Below are 24,869 nucleotides of genomic sequence, written 5' to 3'. Positions count from 1 at the left end.
AAGTACCAGGTCGTGATAGTTGGTCACAGTTGGGAAGCATCAATCAATCTCTAGATATAGAGACACACCCACCCACACCTCTTTACTTTTAGCTTCCTGGGTCGAGAGAAAAGAAAATAGAAAAGGAAGGATGGGGAGTAAGAATGGGGAGGCAATGAGGAATAAGCAAGCGATATTCAGGGACTTCGTCACGAACGGCGTCTTCCCTAAAGAGTCGGACATGGAAGTGACTGAATCGATCATCGAACTGACGAGAGCCGTCTCTGAAGGCTCCAAGGGAGTGTTGGTGAAGAATCTCTACCTGTCCTGCGATCCTTACATGAGGAATCGCATGCTGAAGCTCCCTGCCTCCGCTCAAAGCTATCTCGGCACCTTCCAACCTGGTTTGGTGAGCCCAGTTCAATTCATTTTTTACATTCTTTTATGTGTGTGTATTGAATTTCTTGCTTTTGTTTATTGATTTCGTGATTAAGATATAGAAATGGGCTTAAAACCTGCTTTCTTTTCTTTACCAAGTATGGTAGAAATATTAGAAGGATTACCATATTGGAAAACTGGCCTGGGTTTTTGGAAATTATTTAAATATTTTATTTTCGTTTCCGGATCAGTGATTTGATCAATTGTTTGCAAAAGAATTTCTTCTTCGTTTGTCAAAACATTTATTTCAAAATTGGTGGTATTTTCATCTTCGCTTTCTGAAGTCGAGGATGAAGAGGTTTCTAAATCACAAATCTGCAAACCTTTTTCAAAACTAGATTCATCGGAAAAACTGCTGTCAGCTTCAGCCATTATTTGATTAAGCTAATTGATAGTTTCTTCGTCTAAATCTAACTCATTAACTTTTTTGCTAATTTTACAATATCTAGAAGTATGGCCTTTCTTACCACAATTATAGCAAGTAATATTTTTAAAATTCTTTCTTGATTTCTTGGTTTTATCAAAACTTTCATTTTCCTTTTTCTTGGAAAACTTTTTATCAAATTTCTTCTTATAAGATTTTTTTTATCCTTTTGTCTAGGAAAACATTTTCTTGAAAATTTAGATTTTTCAAAAGATTCAAAGGATGGATCATACTGGTCACAAAAATCTCCTAATCCTTTATTAGAAAGTTTTTGTTCCTTTTTGATATGTTTTTGAAGACAAATGTTGGTACATAATTGTGTTCCTATTTTATAAACATAAGAGGTTAATTCACCATAGCAAAGATGGTCATATGGAATTTGGTTTCCATATTCTTCTCTTATCTTATTGCGAACTTGTTCTCCTATGAGTTTTGGTAAATCAGCAAGAAATTTTTCTTTTCAAAAGGGTTGGTTACAATCTGTTCTTTGGAGAACTCTTTGTAAAAATATTTCTTTATATTCTCTAAACTCTCCTAAGGATCTACATTTCATATTGGATAAAAGGTCTTGATTTTTGTCAAGAATATGTGAAGAATCTCCTGGAAAATGTTGGGATATAGAGAATATCATAGTATTAATAGCATCTTGGATGGGTTGGTCGTTTTCATCAAATATATTTTGACCAAAATTGTCGACTTTATAGGCATTTAAAATTTGAGACCTTTGCTCATTATTTAAGTAGTTATCCTACCATCCTTTGAGCTGGCCAGTAAAATCGGATATTAAAAGATATGCAACAGAATGGTCAAAAGTGTTTAGGATGGTTTTATAAGTATTAGCAAGCATAATCATTTGAGTTGAAACATTTATGAGGTTTTGTTCAGAAACACCATCGATATTCCATTCATAAATTACATCAGAAGAATATTTGTTTTGGATTTTTGAAACGGTTTTTTCTGTGAGAATGTCAGGAGGAGTAGCACAGGAATAATATAATTTTTGGGGATCTTTCCAAGTAATACGGTTAATTTCAGGGATTGATTCAGTATCAGATTTATCTAGAAGATTTATTTGGTTAGAAGGCTCAACACGATCAAGAGTGTCTTTAACACTCAGGTTTTGAATTAAAGGAGTATCTAAAATCAAAGGATTTTTAGGATTTAAAAGTGCTTTTCCTTTGAGAAGTTTTCTTCTATCTTCGAGAGCTTTAGCAAATTCAAGACTGGGATTTTTTGGAATTTCAAAATTCTTAAAAAGCAGTGGTTTTAAATCCTTTTTAGAAGTTAATTTTGAAGAGGATGAAAAGCTGTTTTGGACAGAAATTTCTATTCGGTCTAATTGTTTTCCTAGAGTATGAAGATGTTGATTTGAAAAATTATTTTGTTCAACAATTTTTTTGATCCCTATGCCGTCTATTTCAGAAGCTGTTTTGAAAGGAGAAGCTATTATTTCAGTTTCTTGATGTTCAAATTTTATTTTTCTAAGAGAAGGATGATTAGATGTGATGACTTGGTCATTGTCTAATTTCCATTTATAAAACTGGTCCAGAACAAAAATCTGTTTTTCTTCTAAAAATTTATTTTCAAATCAATCAAAGAAGAATATTTGGACTTCATGTTGGTACATGTAATGATGCCGAAACGCGATAGAAAAATTGACTGAACAAGAAAATTCGACAGAAGAACAATTCGTTCTCCAAATATGATTATCAAATCAAAAATATCCAAGTCTGCTGAAAAGAAACCCTAAAACAAGTTTATATAACCCCAAACCAAGCCCTATTAGGATTAGGAAACATCAAAACGTAAAATTACGAAACTACCCTTTACTAAATTAACCCATAAAAAAATACTAAAAAAATAGAAAAACCCATCTAAACAAATCTCGAATCGCGAAAATCTATCGTTAGTCACGGCCAAAGGCGTGAGTATTGATCAGCACGCCGTTTCGCTTCAGCCGACCAAATTTGAGCTCAATCTGATATCGTTGACTTCAAACCCGCCGATTCGTCTAGTCGCATAACGGGTCCGCCGGTCCCCCTTAGGTGCATCATCCTCCCCTGCTAGAGAAAGATTCGTCCTCGAATCTGCTTCGCCTTCATTGTTATCAATCTCTTCACGGTCTTCTTCCTCTTCAGTATAGTAAGGTGACAAATCTGCTACATTAAAAGTTCCAGAAACATTGTGCTCACCCGGCAACCCAGGTGGCAACTCTTCCGGTACGACATCAGCAAACTCCTCAAGCAAGGGCAGAACTTGGGTAGGAATTTCGGAACTGTCAGAATTCCGCTCCATCACCACAATGGCAAAAAGCTCAGGCGCGTCCACTGCCTCTTCTTGAAATTTTGATTTGGAAAGCAGATTACTTTTCCCTTCTTTTCTCAAATCTGAAGGACCTAGGGTAATGGTTCGGCCATCCTTCTTGAAGGTATAAGTATTTCTGAAACCATCATGCTGTGTCTTTCTGTCAAACTGCCACGGCCTCCCCAATAAAATATGGCAAGCATCCATTGGGACTACATCACACCACACCTCATCGATGTAATTTTTTCCAATCGAAAATTACACAAGACACCTTTTGCTCACCTTCACCTCGTTCCCTTTTCTAGGCCACGACAGCTTGTATGGTTGAGGATGATATTCTGTTTTTAACCCTAACTTTTCCACCATAGTCGTGGACACTACATTCTCGCAACTCCCACCATCTATTATCATGCTGCATACTTTTCCTCTACTAGTGCACTTAGTATGAAAAATATTATGTCTAAGCCATGATTCATCATCCGCTACAGCAACATTTAATATTCTTCTAACGACTAGGGACTCACCAGAATCAGCATAGATAATCTCTTCCTGTTCCGCATCCGCATCCTCTTCTTCGCCTTCAGATTCATCATAAACTGGGCCTTCATAAAAAACTGGATTATCAACAAGCATCACAATATGTCGGTTCAGACAATCAGCAGCAAAATACCCAAATCCCTGACACTTGAAACACCGCTTGGCTGCAGTTCCTCCCCTGCTAGTTCCAGCACTACTCTGCCCCTCGTTGGATGCAGGGTTTAGAACTCACATCCTTAATCGTGACCGGTGTCGAATTTATCGAGATGTTCCCGCTTTTCCTTGGGATTCTTTATCCGACCACTTGAACCGCCGCCCGACCACTTAGAATTACCGCTCTTTCTTTTAAGCTGCCCCTCCACCTTTAGGGCTAGTCTGCACACATCCTCATATGTCCAATACTGCTGTAATTGGACAACATCAGAGATCTCATATCGCAGCCCTGCTAGATATCGTGCAATCGTTTGCTCGTCTTCCTCCGCCACATCACAACGCATCCGCAAGCAATCAAATTCTTCTGTAAATTCCCCAACTGTTTTATCACCTTGCTTGACGTTATGATACTCGATAAACGCCTCTTGCCTATAATGGGTAGGCAAAAATTTATTTTGCAATAACTTTTCAATCTTATCCCAGCGATCCACCTTCGGCTTTCCCTCTCTAGCGCGTTGCTTTTTCACGTGTTCCCACCAAATCGAAGCATGTTTTCACAGCCTAATAGCCACTAACTTCACTTTTTTCCCCTCAGTTAGGTCTTTAAGATCAAAAATCCGTTCTACCGTATGCAACCAATCAATAAACTCATCAGGAATAGCCTTACCATTAAATTCGGGAATCTCGATCTTCATTCCGAAATTTTGAGAAGAGCGCTGATTTCCAGGTCGTACTCCTCGATTCCGCCCCTGGTTCATAACCCCAAAAGGGTTTACGTCCTCCTCTTCATCATCGGATGGATCCTCGATTATGCTTCTTCTTCGATTGAACGCCCAACCTCGCCTCCGCAAGTTGTCGCTCCAAATCCCGGGATTCGTCTTCTCTGTTTTTCAATTTCTACGTCTCGCGATCTCTTAGACGTGGTTGATCGTCCGCTTAGAACGCTCCACGCCCCCGGCCACCACGAGCCCGCCGTCCACGACCGCGATTCTGTTCACCATTGATTCAAGCAACCCGTGTGCTCGATACCAATTGATGCCGAAACGCGATAGAAAAATTGACTGAACAAGAAAATTCGACAGAAGAACAATTCGTCCTCCAAATATGATTATCAAATCAAAAATATCCAAGTCTGCTGAAAAGAAACCCTAAAACAAGTTTATATAACCCCAAACCAAGCCCTATTAGGATTAGGAAACATCAAAACGTAAAATTACGAAACTACCCTTTACTAAATTAACCCATAAAAAATACTAAAAAAATAGAAAAACCCATCTAAACAATCTCGAATCGCGAAAATCCATCGTTAGTCACGGCCAAAGGCGTGAGTATTGATCAGCACGCCGTTTCGCTTCAGCCGACCAAATTTGAGCTCAATTTGATATCGTTGACTTCAAACCCGCCGATTCGTCTAGTCGCATAACGGGTCCGCCGGTCCCCCTTAGGTGCATCATGTAATCATAATACTCTTTTTTGTTTTTGAGTGCTTGTTTTTGAAAATTCTGAAAGAACCATTCTCTGATTTGTTTGTTTTCGAAAGAATTAAATTCTTGATTTAAAATTATTTTATCTGGTTCAAAAACTGATTTTAAAATATTCATTTCAGGATCTTCCATTTCAGATAAAGTTGGATCAGGGAAGTTAGGAGTATATTGATAAACTGGTCTGGAGATTCCCGACCTATTATCTATACCACTGCTATTTGGAAGAGGGGGAGCACTTGCAAATGCTTCCTTAGGATTATTCAAAGGAATGTTAGGAACAGTGTCTATAAATCTTCGAGAAGAAGTGGAATGCCAAGAAGGAATTGATCTGACGTCACAAGATCTCCTAGGGATATCAACAGATGTTCTGGAAAATTGTATAGTCACTCTTCCTTCAGGATGCTGAATAACATCAGTGGGATCAGAGTTTTGAATAATTTGTTGGGAAATTCGATTTTTTAATTCCCATTGATCATGAAGGGTTATTTGATTCCAAGGAATGGTTTTGGGAATGGTAATATTAGTTTTAGAAATATCTGTTTGTAAAAGAAGAGTTTCTCTATTGGAATTTAATTTAAAAGCCTTACTTCCAAAAGCAGAATTCATTACTTTGTAATAAATCCTGTAAATAAGGGCTATAGGAATGGATCCTTCAGCTATAGAATAATTGAGTTTTTATTTGAAGAGTCACAGATTTTAAAATATTTTTGTCTTAAGAGAAACGGTAAGACCAGGATGACTATCAAAATGAATTGATCCACTACATAGACTTATTTCTACAGCTCTGAGAATGGATTCGTCATATTTTAAAAGTCTCGCATCTCTTAAAACAAGAAGTAAAGAGGTATTTAAGTCTTCTTTAGTAAGAGGTTTAGCACCAACCTGTACTAAACCTATATGCATATAATTCCATTTCCGGGAATGTTTCTTTATAGAATCTTTATTTAAAAGTTGTATTGAAGCAAAAGAATTAGAAAGTGGTACATCTCTTTCTTCAGTAACAATGATATAATCATTGTGTCCGAAGATTTTAAACTTTGAATGCTCATAAATTTGATTAAGCTTGATTTTTGGAATGATCCAATTCTCTATAGATTTATTAAAATCTTCTATGCTAATTTCTTCTCTATTTACTGGTCCTTGATCTGAGAACATTTGTGATAAAGAATTAGAGAAAGACTTAGATCTTCTTAATAAGTTCATTGCAAAAGACTACTTTCTTTTTTCAAATTGATCTCTAGCGATGCTTACCAACGGACTAACTACCCCACTGGGTTTTACTGCCGGGAACACATCCACAAATCATTTAAAAGATCTCCACGAAGGAATATATTTTGGAAACAGAAACAAGAATGACAAGAAGATGAAAGTAGCTTGCATGGGGTATAGAACAAAGAGATATAGACTTGATTGAAATGTAACAAGAATGATAATGACTGTAATAAGCAGAGTGTACATTGGATCCTTAATCTTACTGTGTGATTCTAACGAATCGCTTCGCAATTTGTGTTCGCTAAATTTGTATGCGCGCATCAACAAATCTATGCAGCCTATTACGGGATTGGGAGTGGCAAGAGTTTTGGAATCTGGGCATCCGAACTTCGCGAAAGGCGATTTGATTTGGGGCATGACCGGATGGGAGGAGTACAGTCTACTTCATGAGCCAGAGACTTGCTTTAAGATCGAGCACACTGATGTTCCTCTCGCTTACTACACCGGTCTTTTGGGTACGTTCTTTGATCGTCTGAAGTCTTTTGCTCTTTCAATGTTAATCAACTCTGTTTTTCCCTGAAAGTCTTCTTGTTGTTGCGCACTATTAACAGTTGTCCTTTTTGCATGTTCTGTAGCAGTGTTCGTTGATCGAATTAGGCAATGAGTGTGTAAGTCGGCAATATCTCGATGTAGTTAGTGACTTTCCATGTGAAGTCAATACATTTCCCACGGGCTAGCTTCTCTTGTGGATGAGTATGGTTGTCTAGTGAGAGTTTGCCGTGGCCATATCGATCCTACTCTTTAGCTTCGGCAAAATTTGGATGCTCGTCTAATTTCTACAAACCTGAACTTTGCAGGCATGGCGGGCCTGACAGCTTATGTGGGGTTTTTCGAGATATGCTCCCCTAAGAAAGGAGAGACTGTTTTCATATCGGCTGCATCAGGAGCTGTTGGTCAGCTTGTTGGCCAGTTTGCAAAGTTGTTTGGTTGTTATGTTGTTGGCAGCGCCGGTAGCAAAGAGAAGGTAATCATCTTACATTTGTCTAGTGTTTCCTTCATTTGTTAGTGTTTCCTTCAAAGAGTCGTTGTTTTTGCGAAGAAGGTTGATTTGCTGAAGAACAAGTTTAGATTCGATGATGCTTTCAACTACAAGGAGGAACTGGATTTGGATGCAGCACTGAAAAGGTGAGCCATGATTGTAATGATGATGATTGAGCGACTGCTGTCCAGGATATAAAATTTGTACCTGTTTCCGAAGCTGACTCGAGTTGACTTTTTGTGCCATAAATGTTAAGATGCTTCCCTGAGGGGATCGATATCTACTTCGAAAATGTCGGCGGAAAGATGCTTGATGCGGTGCTGCTCAACATGAAACTTCATGGCCGAATCGCGGCATGTGGAATGATCTCACAGTACAACCTCGAGCAGCCCGAAGGCATACACAACTTGTTGAGCATTATACTGAAGCCAGTTCGAATGGTAGGTTTCTTGGTGTTCGATTACTATCATCTCTACCCGAAGTTCCTGGAGACGGTATTGCCTCAGATCAAAGAGGGAAAGATTGTGTACGTAGAAGACATCATTGAAGGGCTCAAGAACGGTCCGGCAGCTCTCGTCAGGCTGTTCTCAGGTCGCAATGTCGGGAAACAAGTGGTAGTGGTTTCTCGCGAATGAGTCAGCTTTCTGTACTTTGTCGTCCGCCTAGTCTCTTTTTTTCTCGTGTTTTCGAAAGAGGTTGTTTTCTGTTTGTCTTTATGTCAAGGGATCATCTGGTTGGGTTGTTTTCCGGTAGCAGCGTTGGAGAAGAGATGGTTGTAGTTCCGGCGAATGAGTCGCTTACTGTACTTTTCCGTGCACATATGTTCTCTACATAAGGCATAAAATTTTATGCTATCCCTGCCTAAGATGTCCATGAAAATGTGTCTTTCTTGTACCATGTCATCTCTTTTAAATAAAACTAGTTTTCCGTCCGAAAAAAAAAAAAAAACTAGTTTGAGATACCAAATTGTGACAACTACCTGGGAAACGTGAACAAACGAAACAATTTGAGTAAAAAATAAATCGCAGGAATAAAACTTGAAAGTAATGGATTATCGTGGTTTGGTGGTGTGTCTTTTTCACGGGGAGAGATCCATGAGATGATTTTCCTATAATTGGCCAAGATTAGGTTACCATCGCTCAATCACAGCTACTCTCTTGGATGACTTCTCTTTCACGTACATAAAGCACACTTCCTATGCACACTAGACCAAATTCGACAACAGAATATTTTTACGGGAAAAGCTATGAACACTTCTTTGGCATCAACATAGACTTCATCTTTAGTGAGAAAAAGAAGTCTCTCCCATCACCGACGATCCTGTTGGCAACAGTCCAATTTGGACCTTCGGTCAGGGTTTCTATACAATTAAATTATGTGTAGAATTTCAAATCCAATTCAAATTAACTTTGAATCATAATTAACACAAACTTCCCCCTTTCCTCGCTTAGTGTGTCACAGCCATTACATTACAGGTAAGTAAACAAATAAGAGAGATATTTTGATAGTTTTAACCGTTTCGCGATGCATGTACGTGATGTTGCATCCATTTTTTTCCCATAAAAGAGCAATTTATAAAATATTTTCCTAATTAAAATCGTTTTTAACTCTTAAAAAAGCGAATCATTAAAAGATATTTTCATTATAGACCATAACTTATATCTAAATATTTTCATTGATGATGGAAATATTTTCCTCGAATTCATGGTAAATGTTCATTGAATTAGAGTCAAGATTGTGTCAACCCATTCGAGGGGATTGACAATAAGTGGGTGTCATTCAGATCCTTCCTCATGCAATGTGACATCACCTGTGCATGTGTGAACAATTTAATTGAGTGAATCATGTCAGCTAAACTAATGAGCTTACTTTGACTAACCTATTTAAATTTGATTTAGTTAACTTTCATGATCTTTTACTAGCTATTAATTAATAAAGAAAGTATCAATCATCATTACCGCCCAATGACATTACATATCATAAACCTTACTCATACAGTTGAACCAAACTAAACTCGACCTTTTAAAAGTAAATTTTGGGCTGGCTCCACTAGCCAAATTTCGTAAGAGCTCAAACAAATCGACCCGATTAGGCTCAAATTTTAAGATTTGTTCTTCGAGTAGATTCTACCAATGAGTACAAACTTCATAAACTCTTTATGAACCCACTTAGGTCTTACCTCTACCAATTGCCATATCTTTTTCAAGCTCATTAATTAATTTAGAGAATCATTTAGGGTGCGCATGAATACCATTCTGTGCCCCGGCACTATTTCTGAACAGAAATGATTTTTTTTTATTCTGTGCCCGGAAACAATTTCTGAGTATTTAAAGGCGTTTGATAAACTGTCCAAAATTTCTATTCCTAGAGTAGAAAAGAACAGAAATGCGTTTGGTAACTACACAAAATTTCTGTTCCCAAATAATATTTTAATAATATTTTTGAATTGTTTATTTTTTTTTTCTTTTTATTCATTTTTTTCTTTGGCCATGGCCGGTCGCCGGCGACCGGCCACAGCCCAGTGGCCGGCGAGGCGCCACGGCCTCGCCGCCGCTGCCGGAGGCGAGGGTCGCCCTCGCCGGCAGGGCGAGGGCCGGACCCTCGCCGCCCGGGCGAGGCGGCCTCGCCCGAGACGGCGAGGCTCGGCCTCGCCCGCATCCGGGCGAGGCCGAGCCTCGCCGTCGCGACCCACGGCGAGGCCTCGCCCGAGCTGGGCGAGGCCGAGCCTCGCCATCGCGACCCACGGCGAGGTCGGCTGCGCCGTGGGTCGCGACGCGCGAGGCTCGGCCTCGCCAGATCCGGGCGAGGCCGAGCCTCGCCGTCTCTGGGAGAGGCCGACCTCCCCGTCGCGACCGACGGCGAGGCTCGGCCTCGCTCGATCTGGGCGAGGCCGCCTCGCCCAGCGGCGAGGGTCCGACCCTCGCCTCGCCGGCGAGGGCCGTGACGCCTCGCCGGCGAGGGCCGTGACGCCTCGCCGGCCCCGGGCCGTGGCCGGGCCGCCGGCCGCCGGCGGCCGATCGCGGCGGCCGGCCCAAATTTCAAGGAAGAAGAACACAAAATTAAGAAAAGAAAAAAAGCTGATTCTCAAAATTGTGCCGAGAAACAAGAAGCAACTTTTTTTTACTTCTTGTTTCTCTTCCAAAACTGTTTCTCGGCACAAATTTTTGCAAAAATGTGCCAAGGAACAAAAAATTTACCAAACGCATTTCTGTTCCCAAACTATTTCTGGGAACAAAAGAACAGAAATTTTCACTATTTGGCACGTTACCAAACGGGCCCTTACATGCCACGTATGGTGAGACCTCCAAGGGAGCTTGCGCTCCTGCAAGGCCTCCTAGCCTGTACACTTCAACAAGAGGCAGCAAGCTCCATGGATGTACACCTTATTTTAATGTGCCGAGACCCACACACTTTGCTTCCCCTCAATCCCCTTCCTATCTTTGTCTTGTGGAAAGAGTGGGAATACCCTCTAACTGTTTCACATTCTAAGGACATCAAGGTTTGAGCGAGCCCGGGATGAAGCCTTTTAAAGTCTTGCTTAGGACCATTCTTCCACTTTGTTGGGAAGAGAGGATCTAGGTGAGAAAAAAGGAATAGAGGTGGAGATAAAGGCAGGCGAAAGGTTGCAAATCAGCTGTAGAGCGTGGAGACAAGGGCCAAATGGCATAACAAGGGAATCCACGAAAGCGGCATCGATGTCAATGCACTAAAAAGCACCTGGTCAACACCCACCGACCCGTGTCGTTGTCCTTAAAAGGTATCTCCAACGAAAGTCATCTTAGTCCTCGGAGGAATTGGACCTGGCAAAGATCAGTCCAAATCAATGGCAATCATTCCCCAGCGTGGACATGCATGCCAACCAACTTTTACCTTCAAATATGAAGTTTCTCAGCCGGGTGAGACGGTCATACGGAGCATGAGTGCATGCTTTTCCATATTGATCTAATGCATGAGTTGCTGCACTTGGTTGTTTGTTTCATTTATGAATTGTCAGCTTCTTGATTTTCCTAGTGATTGTTGTTTTGTTCGTGTCTTGTTGTGAGACTTGTCTCTTCTATTATGCACAGGTTTGTTTATAGGCGGATACCGAGTCTGAAAGTGGAGTTCTTTCAGTTGTGTGTGCTCTGTAAGAGGTTTCCATCCACTCGCAGTTCAGAAACATCACTCAATCTCTACATACGGAGACATACCCACCCACACCTATTCACTTTTAGCTTCTTGGGTGGAGAGAGAAGAAAAGAAAAAAATAGAAAGGATGGGGATTCAGAATGGGGAGGCAGTGAGGAACAAGCAAGTCATATTCAGGGACTCGTCGCGAATGGCGTCTTCCCTAAAGAGTCAGACATGGAGGTGACTGAATCAACCATCGAACTGCCGAGAGCCATCGCTGAAGGCTCCAACGGAGTGTTGGTGAAGAATCTCTACCTGTCCTGCCATCCTTACATGAGGGGTCGCATGCTGAAGCTCCCAGCCTCCGCTCAAAGCTATCTCGCCACCTTCCAACCTGGTTCAGTTAGTCCACCTCATTTCTTTTTTTTTTTTTTCTTTTTGGCTTTTACTTTTTTGGAAATAGAAACAGGAATGACAATAAGATGAAATTTTTTGTTGATGAACTTGCTCTGGGATTGTTTAATGTTTGTTACCTAGTGTGAATCGTGGCATTTTACATTAGTCTCCGAGGCATTTGACTTTGCATGCTCTTGCTTGCTACTGTTCTTGGATTGTTGATCTCAGGTTGGCTAAACAGTATTTCAGGACTGGTTGTGTGTTGCATTTTTGTCAAAACAGTGATTATGCCAAAGGATTGTTCGTCTTTATATCTTATTCTTGTTTACGGTTAAGTTCTTCTAATCTCTAACTTCGGAGCCAATTCGAGGCACCTTTGAAAGGGTACCTATGGTTCTCAATGTATCAAGAATAGTTCCTGAAAATGTGATGGAGGATTTAGTGCGTCATAAGAACCGACTTTATGCTTGTATGGTAGAGAATTTTGCATGTTTTGCATTTGTGCGGCCTGATGGTAGAGAATCACATTTAATGAGTGACGGGGCTTGCTTTTATCGCTTCCATTCATTTGTGTTGGCATGATGACTGATGAAAGCACCTTGCGTGGGGTATAGAACAAAGAAATACAGAATTAACTGAAATGAAGCAAGAATGAACATGACTCTGCAACAACCAGAGCTTATGCTGGATCCTTAAGCATAGTGTTTATGGTTCTAATGAATCACTTCAAAATTTGTCTTCGCTAAATGTGTTTGCGCATATGTCAACACATCTATGCAGCCTATTACGGGATTGGGAGTGGCAAGAGCTTTGGAATCTGGGCATCCGGTTTTCAAGAAAGGCGATTTGGTTTGGGGCATGACCGGATGGGAGGATTACAGTATACTTCCTGCACCAGAGACTTGCTTTAAGATCGAACATGGCGATGTTCCTCTCTCTTACTGCACCAGTCTTTTGGGTGCGGTCTCTGATCATCTGAAGTCTTTTGCTCTTTCAATGTTAATGAACTCTGTTTTTTTGCTGAAAGTCTTCTTGTTGGTGCACACTTTCAACAGTTTTTTTTTCTTTTGCAAGTTCTGCAGCTCTGTTAGTTGATTGAATTATGCAAGGAGTGTGAGTCGGGAACTTCCCAATGCAATTAGTGACTTTCCATGAGAAGTCGCTTTCTTTCCTGATGAGTATGGTTGTCCTGTGAGAGTTTGCCGCAACCATATCTAATCTACTCTTTAGCTTCAGCAGAATTTTTTATACTTCATCTACATACTTTAACTTTGCAGGCATGACAGCTTACGCGGGGTTTTTCGAGGTATGCTCTCCCAAGAAAGGAGAGACTGTTTTCATTTCAGCGGCATCAGGTGCAGTTGGTCGGCTTGTTGGCCAGTTTGCCAAAGTATTTGGTTGCTATGTTGTTGGCAGCGCCGGTAGCAAAGAAAAGGTAATCATCCCACATTCATCTAACATCTCGAATTTCTTCGGATGATAGTTGTTCAGGCAACATTTACCTCCGACGTGATGCTAATTTGGTTTGCCAAACACGTTTAGCATCTGCAATATTCATATTTTTTCGGTACTAGACAAACATTTATGTCAACATGAACCTTGAGACTTCAACAGCAATCCTGTCATAAATTAATCTGAAAAGCATGGTGGGCTTTCTCAAATTTGAGGATACTTTTCAAGAGCGTGATCGTGTGTTGGACGTATATCCTCATCATTTCACTAAAAAGAATGTATAACAATCTTTGTTAGCTAGTCTCTTCATTTCTTTTTTACTTCTGCAAAATAGGTTGACTTGCTGAAGAACAAACTTGAATTAGACAATGCTTTCAACTACAAGGACGAACCAGATCCAGATGCAGCACTGAAAAGGTTAGTTAGGCACATGCTAGTGATTATCGAGCGAATTAACCACTGTTAATATACGTGCACTATCGTGAAACCGACTTGAGTAGACTTTTCCATCTTGAATCTTTAGATACTTCCCTGAGGGGATCGACATCAATTTTGATAATGTCGGGCGGAAGATGTTGGATGCGGTGCTACTCAATATGAAGCTTCATGGTCGAAGTGCCCTATGTGGAATGATCTCGCAGTACAACCTCAAGCAGCCCAAAGGCATATCCAACTTGTTGCATATTACCATGAAGCGGATTAGAACGGAAGGTTTCAATGTGCTTGATTTGATTATTATCATCTTTATCCAAAGTTCCTGGAGATGGTTTTGCCTCAGCACAAAGAAGGAAGGATTATCTATGTCGAAGACATAGCCCAAGGGCTCCAAAACGGTCCGGCAGCTCTGGTCAGGCTGTTTTCCGGTCGCAATGTCAGGAAACAGGTGGTCTTGGTTTCCCGCGATTAAGTCACTTGTCGTACCTTTTTAATTGGCATAGTCTCTTTCGCTTGTGTTTCAGAAAGGATCTGTTATCTGTTTGTCTTTGCACTGCCGTTCTGTGTGAGACTCAGAGGTTGTCTCTTTCTTTCAGGGTGATTGTGAGGCCGTAAAAATGTCTCCTACATACCTAAAATTAAATCGGCATAGGTTCTCTATTCTCTGTTTGTCTTTGCACTACCTCGTCTTGTGAGGAAGGTTCTCTTTCTTTCAGGATAATCGATAGGAAATCTCTCTCTCTCGATCTCGATCCTAATCTACAATTACAGGTAACGAACCTAGAGTCATGAAAGACAAACAACCCATTTACAAGAACTTCCAGACTTCTAGTATGCAAATTTCTGTTCCCTCACTAAAGATGCAAAACTCCATCCACACGTGCGGTACGTAGGACAACACATGGAAATTCTACATTGCTCATTGTAAGTTACTTCTTCTGCATTGATATAACGTAACTACTCTAGGATCCCTGGAAATTGGCAGATAACCATTGTTCGCATCGCACTTCCCATTAGCATGACTAGCTTCATAACTCACAGTGGAAAAGAGTATCCACGCAGGTGCTTAGAATCAACGCCCGACTCACGTACTAATGCTATTCTCCCAGTTCGAGCTACCTGCAACAGTGGAAAGGTGTTAGCAATTCGATAAGATAATTAGTTATGGTTACTGGTTAAACATGGTTGAGTTTGCAAACAAATTGAAAGCGGCATAATTTTACTTGATCAAAGAATCTGAGGGAAAGCATAATCCCATATCTACAGGGGGGATAAAATGATTAGATTAAATATGCCATCTAACTCGGGTCTCTCGACTCATAGAAGGTAGTGATTACCCTCCTTAACTCTGCCTCCTCCTCCTCCTGAATCCCACCACTAATTGTCGGATTTGCCAAAAAGTCAACTCTTTATCTCAGGCAAAAAGTTTCTACCTCAATCGCCCTCCTTCACCAAACAGTCTCAAGACCACATTAAAATCCATGCTTTCCTCTGAAGGGTCAAAAACCGTGTTCTTTCCTTTGCATTTTATAGCTACATTCACCTTCTCCTTCCATGACAAAGTGGAGAAATTTTCTATCTATCACAACTTATCCCTTACCATGACAGCCAAGACCTAGCACAAACGAAAATATGGAGCAGTCAAATGCCACAAAGAAGTCGCTAAAGCAAATGAAGAAATTGTGAGCAGAACTCCGGTATGGGTGGGAACACCAGGTTGGGTGTCTCTGAAACCCAGGGTTTACAGAAAAATTCAGAAGTCATCTGAGGTAAACGACCTTTGACCGATGGAGACTTGGAGCAGCAATACACTGGCGAGTGAAGACAAGGTTCTAGTCTAGAGTGTTTAGGTTGTTTTTATTTTTTTTGGTCAATGAGTGTTTAGGTTGTTCAATATACAGAAATAGCAATCGTCAACTTGAGAATGAAAATATGAAATCTAATAAAAACTGTGTGTGTAAAGACGAACCTCACAAATGCCATATGGTTCCAACAGCCTCTGCAGCGCAACCATCTTATCCAGATCTCCTGTAAGCTGGGACCAAAATCAATCAAATAATCAGCTTCAATGGGTAAACACATAAACTGCTGGATGAACAGAAGACTGCAGGTGAAGTAAATGCAATACAAGCGCAAAACAAAGTTATGAAACATCCTTTACTATCATCCACCAATGATCAATGAAGTACTTAGCAGATGAGATTCACATCAACCTCTAAGGATCTAGATTCACAAGCTCTAGTAAGTCCTTTTCTTTTGTCTAATCTTAAGATGCATAGTCTTAAAAGAAAACTCCCGAACCCAAAAGATTCATTGGTCCTGACCCTATCTGCTGCAAAGCTGTGGACAAAACTGATCCTTTAAAAGAACTTTAAGATAAAATCCACACATGCTTTCTCGAATTTTCATATGTTCGATCAATTTTTGTTATATGAGCATCCAGACAAAACGGATGACCAGATTCTTCAGATTAACAAGGAAAACATGCGGATTCCTTCATTTTGTCTTCCCTGTTTTCCTTTGGTTTATTTTACTTCAAACATTTCACACAAAAACCAAATTGTGAAAATGGTAAATCAACTTCAGTATATGTGCTTGTTGAACCTCATTATAGACCTTACTTGTCTATTACCATGCAAAGAGGACTCTGTGGTTGAGCAGTTGAGTTGCTTAGCTCATAAATATTAAATATCTGTCTCATATATTATCTGTCTCGACAAGTGTCCATATAAACGTACATCTGTAGGTTTCCATCGAACAAAAACACCGAGACTCTGGACCAATGACCTGCAAACCATTTCTTTGAAGTGTCTTTACAACTTTTGTACCGATTACAGAAGGAGATCGATAGAAAGGATACGAATATGCAATGAAGAACCTGATTGATCACACAAATGCTTTCTGAAGAAAGTACAATTACAGCTACTCAAATAAGCATAAGATTTAGAAAAACATCCTTAAAGTATCCTCCTTTGATCAATTTCAATGTTATGAAATATTAGTTGGTGGTATGCTAACTTGTGAATTAAATTTGTCACAACAACCCAGACATTTGAGCGAAGGGAGGGGATAAACTCATATGGACCAAAAAAGTGCCACTGTAATGATACCAAAGTAATTCACCTCAAGAGTAATTGTGTGGTCAGACACATCAACGGCCTTTGCCCTGAAAATGCTGGCAATATCAAGGACATCTCTCCGAGCAGCAGCATTTACAGCAATCTTTATCAGCATCAACTCACGTTCAGCAAACGGTATGTGAGTCATATCCTTAACCTAGAAAGCCCAACTGGTAATTAGACAAGTCAACACAACTAATTATAAAATCAGACAAATTAACTCTGTGACCGCAACATCATAATATCTCATAAGTCATATGGACCAACAAAACTGCATAGCACTGCAGAGCAACTGAGTGGAACACTATGCATCCGAGATAAGAAACAAGATATTGAACCCCTGACTACCCCAGCCAGGCAATCGACAAATGTCACCTGACAGCTGAATTCTCACCTCATGGAGATCTACCAGCTTATAAAGTTGCTGTACCAACTTGCTGATTGATTCATCGGTACCAGGAACCACAGTTGTAATGCGAGAGAGTCCTTCCACTTCTGCATGTCCCACAGCTAAACTCTGATAACACAAAAAGATGTTTGGCAAGTTGAAGAAGAGATTTAAAATGATTAAAGAAGAGTGAGAAAGTTTTAGGCATAAGATACCAGAGCCAAACTTACCTGAATGTTATATCCCCTTCTTGAAAAGACACCCGTAATGATATTGAGAACTCCAGGAGCATCATTAACGAGCATTGATAGAGTGTGTGACCGAAGTCCACTCATCTGGTAAAAAAAGAAACAAAAAGAACCCGGTCTTGATTTACCCAATTGATAATGCAGTTCCATGCAACCAAAACCAATGTTTGACAATTCAAATGGGTCATAAAAAGATTAAATCGGACAATGTTAAATAAAACTGAACACCACTGTCATTCCTTGATTCGCAAAAAGAGCTCTAAAAGTCACAAGTTCTGCCTTAAATTAGATTGCATCTTTTATAACTTGATTGGTTATATTCAACCCCCTCACACATCCACAATTTCAGAACATGCCTCATACCCTTCAATTATATGCAATGGTGCGCTATACCCTTCAAGAGGTAACAATGTGACAGCTATGGATCTAACTCTCTCAGAATCAATTGGAATAGAAAAATCAGTTTAAGGATATAAAACTTCCAAGCTTTTGCCAGTTAATGGTGAAACAAATATACAAGGGACATTTAAGTAAATACAAATGAAAGCTAAGATCCATTTTCTCAAATTGTTTTAATTAGTGATAGAGGAAAATCTTGTCAAAATCCTTTTCGGCAGGACAACATAACTTAAGCTTGACAATTGACCAAAATCATTTCCTCCATCTTTTCAACAGTTTTCCTTCCAAACTTATAGTTTTTTCAAGGACATAGAGGAAATACTAAAGTTACATAGAATATCTATCGATGTCCTTCTTTGGATACTAATACCAGATAAAAAAACAAATTAAACTACATTAAAAAATTAAACAAGTAATCGAGGCATTGTCATACTTCAATCAGAAGACATTCTAATAATTTCCTAGTTGTTGATATTTATTTTTAGTGCACCACATTTAAAGAATTAGTTTGACTTCAGCAATGTTTTAGATGTAAAACTATACTATCTATAGACATTATAGTTTTTATCTGAAATCTAACAAATTTTTCAATTACATGCAAGATTGGAGTAATTTGTTTCAATGACCAACTCTGAGAATACCACATGAAACGAACTCTGCCATTTGCTGAACCTTCTAATGAGTCTGTCCCAACTCCTTTAAAACCGTGAGTACTTCCTGAAGTTTGCCGACCTTCATTTTCAGGGACAATTCCGAACCTATTATCTTCCCAATTTCAGCTTTGCTAGATTTAAGCTTGTAACATTGTTTTACCAGTTTAAAAATTCGATTATTTTTTATTACATTGGCTGGATCATAACTATGAAAAATCCTTTATGAAGTGTCAATCTTCCTCATTTTTTGGGCATCTCAACTGGAACCTAAACGACCTTTTCCTGTTTTCCAGATTTCGTTGGACATTGTCTTCCTTCTCCAGAAAAGTGGATAGCCAAATCGCCAATGAAAATGGTCCTTACAGCCGCTTATGTTTTTCACTAAAAACAAAATACAGGACTGGAAGATATCCAGAATTCTAACAGATCCTGTTATTTCTTTCCCCCACATCAATCAAATAATACAAAGTGTTATTAGTAACCAACTTTTGTGAGTTTGCTTTCAACCATACCATTCTATGACAAAAATCCAGATTGGCCAACCCTACTTTCATAGGATACAGTAACATGCATAGTTGTCAGAACTTAAAACTGTTACAGTCAGTCTATTAAGCACCAATATGGACCTAATCTCCAGTATAGTTGCCAACAAACAAGAGAAAGAAAAGGCAAAAGATTCGAACTCTTGGCCCTCGTTGCTTTCACTAAGTCAATACTCCAGCTAATATCACCCTTGAATCGTAAATATAGGTATAAATAAAGTAGTTAATATTGCAAATAATATTTAAAACCCTTGAAAGTTGGATTTTAGATGTCACAACTCCACTCCACAGATGACAATTAAAATAAGTATTCTAATCCATTGCTACAGCAAATATAGGCCAGTTATGCAAAAAGCACTCAGACAATCCCACCCATAAGGATATCTCCCTCAACATGATATCGACATTTTTTACATTTCAAGGAAAATAGACAACGACATTACTAAAAGCCTATTTAAACAGGAATCTTATTTTAGAACAAAAGTCAGGTTATAAGCAGCAAAGAAAATTCAGAGAGTTCTTACGTCTTCATCATTGAGAACGCCCCAATGGGCATCAAGCACTTGATTGACACGGATACCATCAGTTGGCTCCACTGGATAAACATCTCCCTTCATTGGAAAACAACAGTGAAAACATTTAATATACTCAAGGAAGTCAAAAAATTACATATTCACAACCAGAAAAATAACATCATCAAACAGTATGGCATTCCATCGACTGCCAACAAATCCAGACAAATCTTACATTAACAGCTAAAGAAAAGCACAAAATATATGTAAACACCACCATCTATGGTTAACCATCAATTGAGCAACCACCCTTTCTTTAGTAAAGAAAACTACAAAACATTCATCAGAGATAACTACAAAGAAATTGACTCATTCAAGACAGTTCAAGTCAGTTGCGACAAAAAAAGAAAAATAAAAGATGAACGTGATTTACGACAGCAACATACTAACACTAGCATCAAAGCTTGAAAGCACCTCTTTTTAAGTCTAAGTACGTGGCAGTAGAATGTTCATTTAAATCAACATCTGCCATTCAATTCATGAGCAAAGTCAACAAACCGATGCTATAAAATTACAGACGACAAGTTTCTCATATAAAATCCGCAAGAATAGGGTCTCCAGGATAGCTAGAAGACTAAGAATAAAAAACGTTGGCCAGAAATATCTTAGAAGAACAAACATAGGTAAGCACAAAGATTACACACAAAACACAACTATTAAAAAAAAACAAAAGAAGAAGAGAAAAATGGACATTATAGAGAAACAACATGCCTTTCAATAAGGAGGAGAGAAATATTTTGAGATGCACATACCCCAACATATGCATCAGTTTCACCAGGAACTGTTCTATCTCTAGCACCTGCAATTACAGAATCAGCAGGAATGGTTCCTTCCAAATCTGGATAGGAAGCAGCTGAAAATCGCCAAAATGGAGCAGATGCGCCCATTTTTTCCCTTCTAAGAGCAATCTACAGAAAAAATAAATATTATTGCTATATGGGATGCATGTTATACAAGCTATCTCTGTTGGCTTACAAAAAATAAAACAGATGTTAGACATGGCATCTAGATGTGTCCAACCTTTCCAGTTCTTGCAATTTCCCTGATGCCAAACTTGCTTAAGTTTCTTTGCACCGCCACCATCTTTCCTGGATCTCCCGTTACCTAGTCACATGCATCAGCCCACAAGAGCAGCCTTGTCAAGGTCAACACCATTAACATACTGATAATGTAAATAGTCAAATTACATCAGTCTGCACAAAATCACTATAAGTATGAGGTCATTTGAAGTCCTGTAGATGGCCAACTCATTGCTAATAATTATAAACATGCCAACTTAAATAGCAAATGTAAAAATCATGTTAATCCTGTAAAACAGAAGAGCATGGATTGTGAACCTTATGCATTTTTTTGACTACATAGATTGTTAATCTATTCCTCACAACTCTGATTAATTTTTTAAAAAAGAAAAAAAAACTTCAGAAAGATCGATACCACAATGATCATTATTACATGGCAACAAGAGTTCTTACATGTCTTTTCCGCAGAACCAAAAAAAAGAAAGAAACACCGATATCTATCAGAACCAAAATAGCTTGCCATCGCATTGCACATTTTCCTGGTCTAAAGCTGAATTGTGCACACTTCTGATGTGTTGGTGATAATTGTGTTGATTAAAATTGGCCACACAAAACAGGCATTCTGGTTTATTAATCTTATAGGAACTGAGAAGAAGAAGAATAGGTTGCCATGTATCTATACTGCCCAACGTTATAATTCTCATAGTTGGTATGTTCTTCGAGTCCAGGGCAAGGTCATTCCAGACGTCTAATTACCGACTTAATTAAATCACAAACAAAAAAATTTCCGGATATACTGCAAAGAATGTAAAACTATGAGCTAGAAAGTCATATAAAGTCACCTCAATTGTTAAGGAGTGCTCTGAAATATCCACGATCTGTGCTCTAAAGATGTCCACCAACCACATAATCTGAACATTCCAAGCAGGAAGTGCTACTTAGAATGAGCTGTTAATAAAGGTAAACATCATTGTAGTGGCACTCAACAAAAGATCAACTACCTCAGGACGATGTTCGGGTTCGGCGCTGACTTTTATGAGCATTAATTCACGCTCAACCTGGGGTTCTTTAGATATATCTTCAACCTGCACATGGTAATTAACTCTGATTAACAGCTATATAAAAGGAGGAAGACACTAGACAGAAGCAGGGTTGTTTTGGTGCTCGTCAAGAAATATCGAGTGAACTCATTTTCAAGCATACAGCAGAAGCATAATTGAAAACCCACATATATTCTACACACTATGCATAAAGGATGAAAGACAATGAACCAAAATAGAAGCGGCACAGACATATCCATACTTCAAGTTTTATGGACACGTGAGAACATACGATGGTTCTGCTTAAGAGAGAGGCAAAGGGGATCGTACAAATCATATCCAATGACCACAAACTCCCCTTGATAGGATACATAAGGGCACTTATTTACATACTCACACCAGAAAAATAGGTCAAGCAGAATGAGGATGAACCTCACATTTAGGAAAAATAACTCATGGTTGAACAAGAATCAGTCGGTATCTTCAATGAAAAGTATTAACATACCTTCAACACATTCACGAGCTTCTGAAGCTGCTCCATAACTTGCTGCAAGACCCTTTCAGTTCCTGAAACAACTATGGTGAAGAGGGCCCGGTCCTTGTTCAGACCAACAGCGAGGGACTCAATATTATATCCCCGCCTCGCAAAGACTCCAGCAATCCGATTTATCATTCCACTCTCATCACCAACAAACACGGAAATCGTATGCCTCCTCACCCTGGTATCATTGCAACATGAGTAGTTAAAAACAACATTCAAATTAGTCACAACAGCAGTCCCCAACAGACATGCAATGACTAACATAGAATATCCTTTCGCCTCCATCTAAAAATCATCATCACCCTTATTCTACAAAAAAGGATGTGCAGCAATTGTGCATCAGACAGCCCTTTTTTGGGCCAACCGTAAATCAGACATCTCATCTCGTGGAAGTGTAAAGCATAGTCCACTGATAACAACAAGCACTAGCCAGCTTTAGGAAAAATCGCTCATTGGGTATCTACATCGTGCTTTTTCGCACATTAAAATCCACAATCAAAGTGAACCCACGAAAACATTTCAGCAAACAGAGCTATATAGCCTCGTGAAACCACCAGATCGTCTCCAAAAGCCCAAGAAAGCCTGCATCTCGTGCACGTACATTTCCATCTTACACCCACAAAAAACGAATACATGCAAGAGGCTCCGTACGAATATTCCACCATACACAGCTAACGATGTCATCGAAAGACACCATCCAAGCTCGCGTCAGCAACTACCAAAGCGCCACACGAAACGCTACGTAACGATCCCCCTGACGAGACGTACTTGGGCCGAGCGACAGGAGGAGGGTTGGGGACGGATAATGGGGCGTTGTCGGCGGCGGCGGCGATTGGATTGTCGACGCTCCCCGCGGACGCCACCGCCAGCTCCCCGCGCGAGCGGCGGCGGCGGGACGACCCGGCGGCCGGCGAGAGCAGCTTCGCCGGGAGGGCGAGAAGCTTCGGGAAGCCATCGCCGAGCTTCGAGGAGGCGTTTCCGCCGCAGATTGGCGCGGGGTGGAACGAGACGGCCGCCATGTGAGGAAGCAGAGGAGAGGAGGAGGCGAGGGAAGGCTGAAGACGGCGGCGGGCTAAAAGCTCTCTCTTTTCCCTTTGTTTTTTTTTTTGGATTTCATTCAAAGAAAATCCCGTTCATCGATGCTGACGTGGCTAATACTAAACTACGTAATATTGAACTATTTTCGAGCCTCTAGCAATGTGCGTGCTAGATATGGACTTTCTAGTATTGATTCGACCTTAGCCCTTATGATAAATATGTTGACTAATCTATATGAAGTAGGCATGTCCGAGCCTTTAACTTATCACGGTTCTTCATTCCAGCTTTTAATTGGTTACATCCGGATTCGAAACTATTACCAAAAAGTGCAAGCGAGCCGTAAACCTTTTAACTGGTCAAATCGAGTCTTAAAAAATTTAATGAAAAAAGTATAATCACGTCCTAAAATTTTATTTTGGGAAAAGCTAAATAATGCCCCTACAGGCTTTCTTTTTTAGTGATACTTGCCCAATTTTCGGTGCCTTTTATTGTAAAAACTTAATTGCAATATTTGAAAATGATTGTAGATTTAATTGAATCATTTGAAAGGTTTCAAAGTTAATTTCGTTCCGCACATGATATTTAGGACTTTCGGTGCACTTTTTTGAATAGTTTTGTAACGAAGAGGTGTTCAGTCTATTTAAAAACTAATAATATGTCCATAGTGGTAGTCATCTTGGGTATAAAAGTAAGTCCAATCATACAAGTGACTAGCAAATTTTTCACAAGGTAAATCCCAAAATTTTTGTCTCGCTTAATAGATCAAAACAGTTATTATAATCTTTGAGGTATGAATGATTCCACGCGGTAGCTGATATGCCAAACTATGCCTAGGTGACACATTGATTTGGTAAATAAAATAAAAACAAAAATGATCATTATAAAACAGAAAATAACAATTTTCACTTGGCGAAAAATTGAAGGGGCCTATGGTACTGGCTTCGCTCTTGAAGATCAGCGCAACGCACCTCCTACCGGTGGCTATTTTAGAAATAGTAAAATTGATTTTTGGTTGAAGAGGAAAAGTTCAAATTGAACTATTGATTTTTTTATTGAAGAGGAAAAGTTCAAATTGAACTTTGGTTCTTATCCCTTACGGAAAACTAATTTTCGTTTTATAAATATTAATTCAATTTTTCAAATTTTTTTATAAAAAAAAAGGTTGCCCATTGACGAGCCACCACAACATTATTATTGGCATCAACTACCGAGTAAGACCATTTGGACGCAAAAGATTGTCGTGGCCATTTTTATCAATTGAGTAAGAGTTCAATACCACATTCAGATTTAGAGTTACCAAATCACTAACTACATGAAACAACGCCAAGGGCCTGTTTGATTCAACTT

General features: G+C 39.5%; 2 protein-coding genes and 1 pseudogene across 2 annotated transcripts; 2 read left to right on the top strand and 1 right to left on the bottom strand.

The window, feature by feature from the left end:
• Positions 1-6,862: 6,862 nt before the first annotated feature.
• Positions 6,863-8,291, top strand: LOC130139488 (2-alkenal reductase (NADP(+)-dependent)-like). The gene is made up of 4 exons (XM_056316611.1): positions 6,863-7,046; positions 7,389-7,555; positions 7,634-7,716; positions 7,827-8,291. Exons 1-4 carry the CDS (start codon positions 6,863-6,865, stop codon positions 8,203-8,205), a joined length of 813 nt encoding a protein of 270 aa, XP_056172586.1. The 3' UTR covers positions 8,206-8,291.
• A 3,427-nt stretch (positions 8,292-11,718) lies between these two features.
• On the top strand, positions 11,719-14,435 carry LOC115689757 (2-alkenal reductase (NADP(+)-dependent)-like; annotated as a pseudogene).
• Positions 14,436-14,752: 317 nt separating this feature from the next.
• Positions 14,753-23,558, bottom strand: LOC115689756 (acetolactate synthase small subunit 1, chloroplastic). The gene is made up of 12 exons (XM_030615912.2): positions 23,253-23,558; positions 22,449-22,662; positions 21,905-21,988; positions 21,746-21,814; positions 20,905-20,988; positions 20,637-20,792; positions 19,837-19,923; positions 17,701-17,805; positions 17,477-17,599; positions 17,087-17,239; positions 15,933-15,998; positions 14,753-15,082 (listed from the first exon to the last, which is right to left on the bottom strand). Exons 1-12 carry the CDS (start codon positions 23,501-23,503, stop codon positions 14,999-15,001), a joined length of 1,476 nt encoding a protein of 491 aa, XP_030471772.1. The 5' UTR covers positions 23,504-23,558; the 3' UTR covers positions 14,753-14,998.
• Positions 23,559-24,869: the final 1,311 nt, after the last annotated feature.

This window comes from Syzygium oleosum, unplaced genomic scaffold (genome assembly GCF_021117445.2).
Source record: "Syzygium oleosum isolate NSW1041296 unplaced genomic scaffold, Sole_v2.1 Sole_v2.12, whole genome shotgun sequence".
Lineage (NCBI taxonomy): Eukaryota > Viridiplantae > Streptophyta > Magnoliopsida > Myrtales > Myrtaceae > Syzygium > Syzygium oleosum.
This window is presented reverse-complemented; position numbering and strand designations above follow the sequence as displayed.

Bases quoted from the DNA above. Each gene is read 5' to 3' on its own strand.
- LOC130139488 (XM_056316611.1), top strand. From the start codon at position 6,863: ATGCAGCCTATTACGGGATTGGGAGTGGCAAGAGTTTTGGAATCTGGG. The intron at 7,047-7,388 runs GTACGTTCTTTG...TGAACTTTGCAG, and splicing joins TTACTACACCGGTCTTTTGG to GCATGGCGGGCCTGACAGCT. The intron at 7,717-7,826 runs GTGAGCCATGAT...ATAAATGTTAAG, and splicing joins TTGGATGCAGCACTGAAAAG to ATGCTTCCCTGAGGGGATCG.
- LOC115689756 (XM_030615912.2), bottom strand. From the start codon at position 23,503: ATGGCGGCCGTCTCGTTCCACCCCGCGCCAATCTGCGGCGGAAACGCC. The intron at 19,924-20,636 runs GTATGTGCATCT...TTTCCAATGAAG, and splicing joins AAACTGATGCATATGTTGGG to GGAGATGTTTATCCAGTGGA. The intron at 17,240-17,476 runs GTGAGAATTCAG...TGGGCTTTCTAG, and splicing joins AGCTGGTAGATCTCCATGAG to GTTAAGGATATGACTCACAT.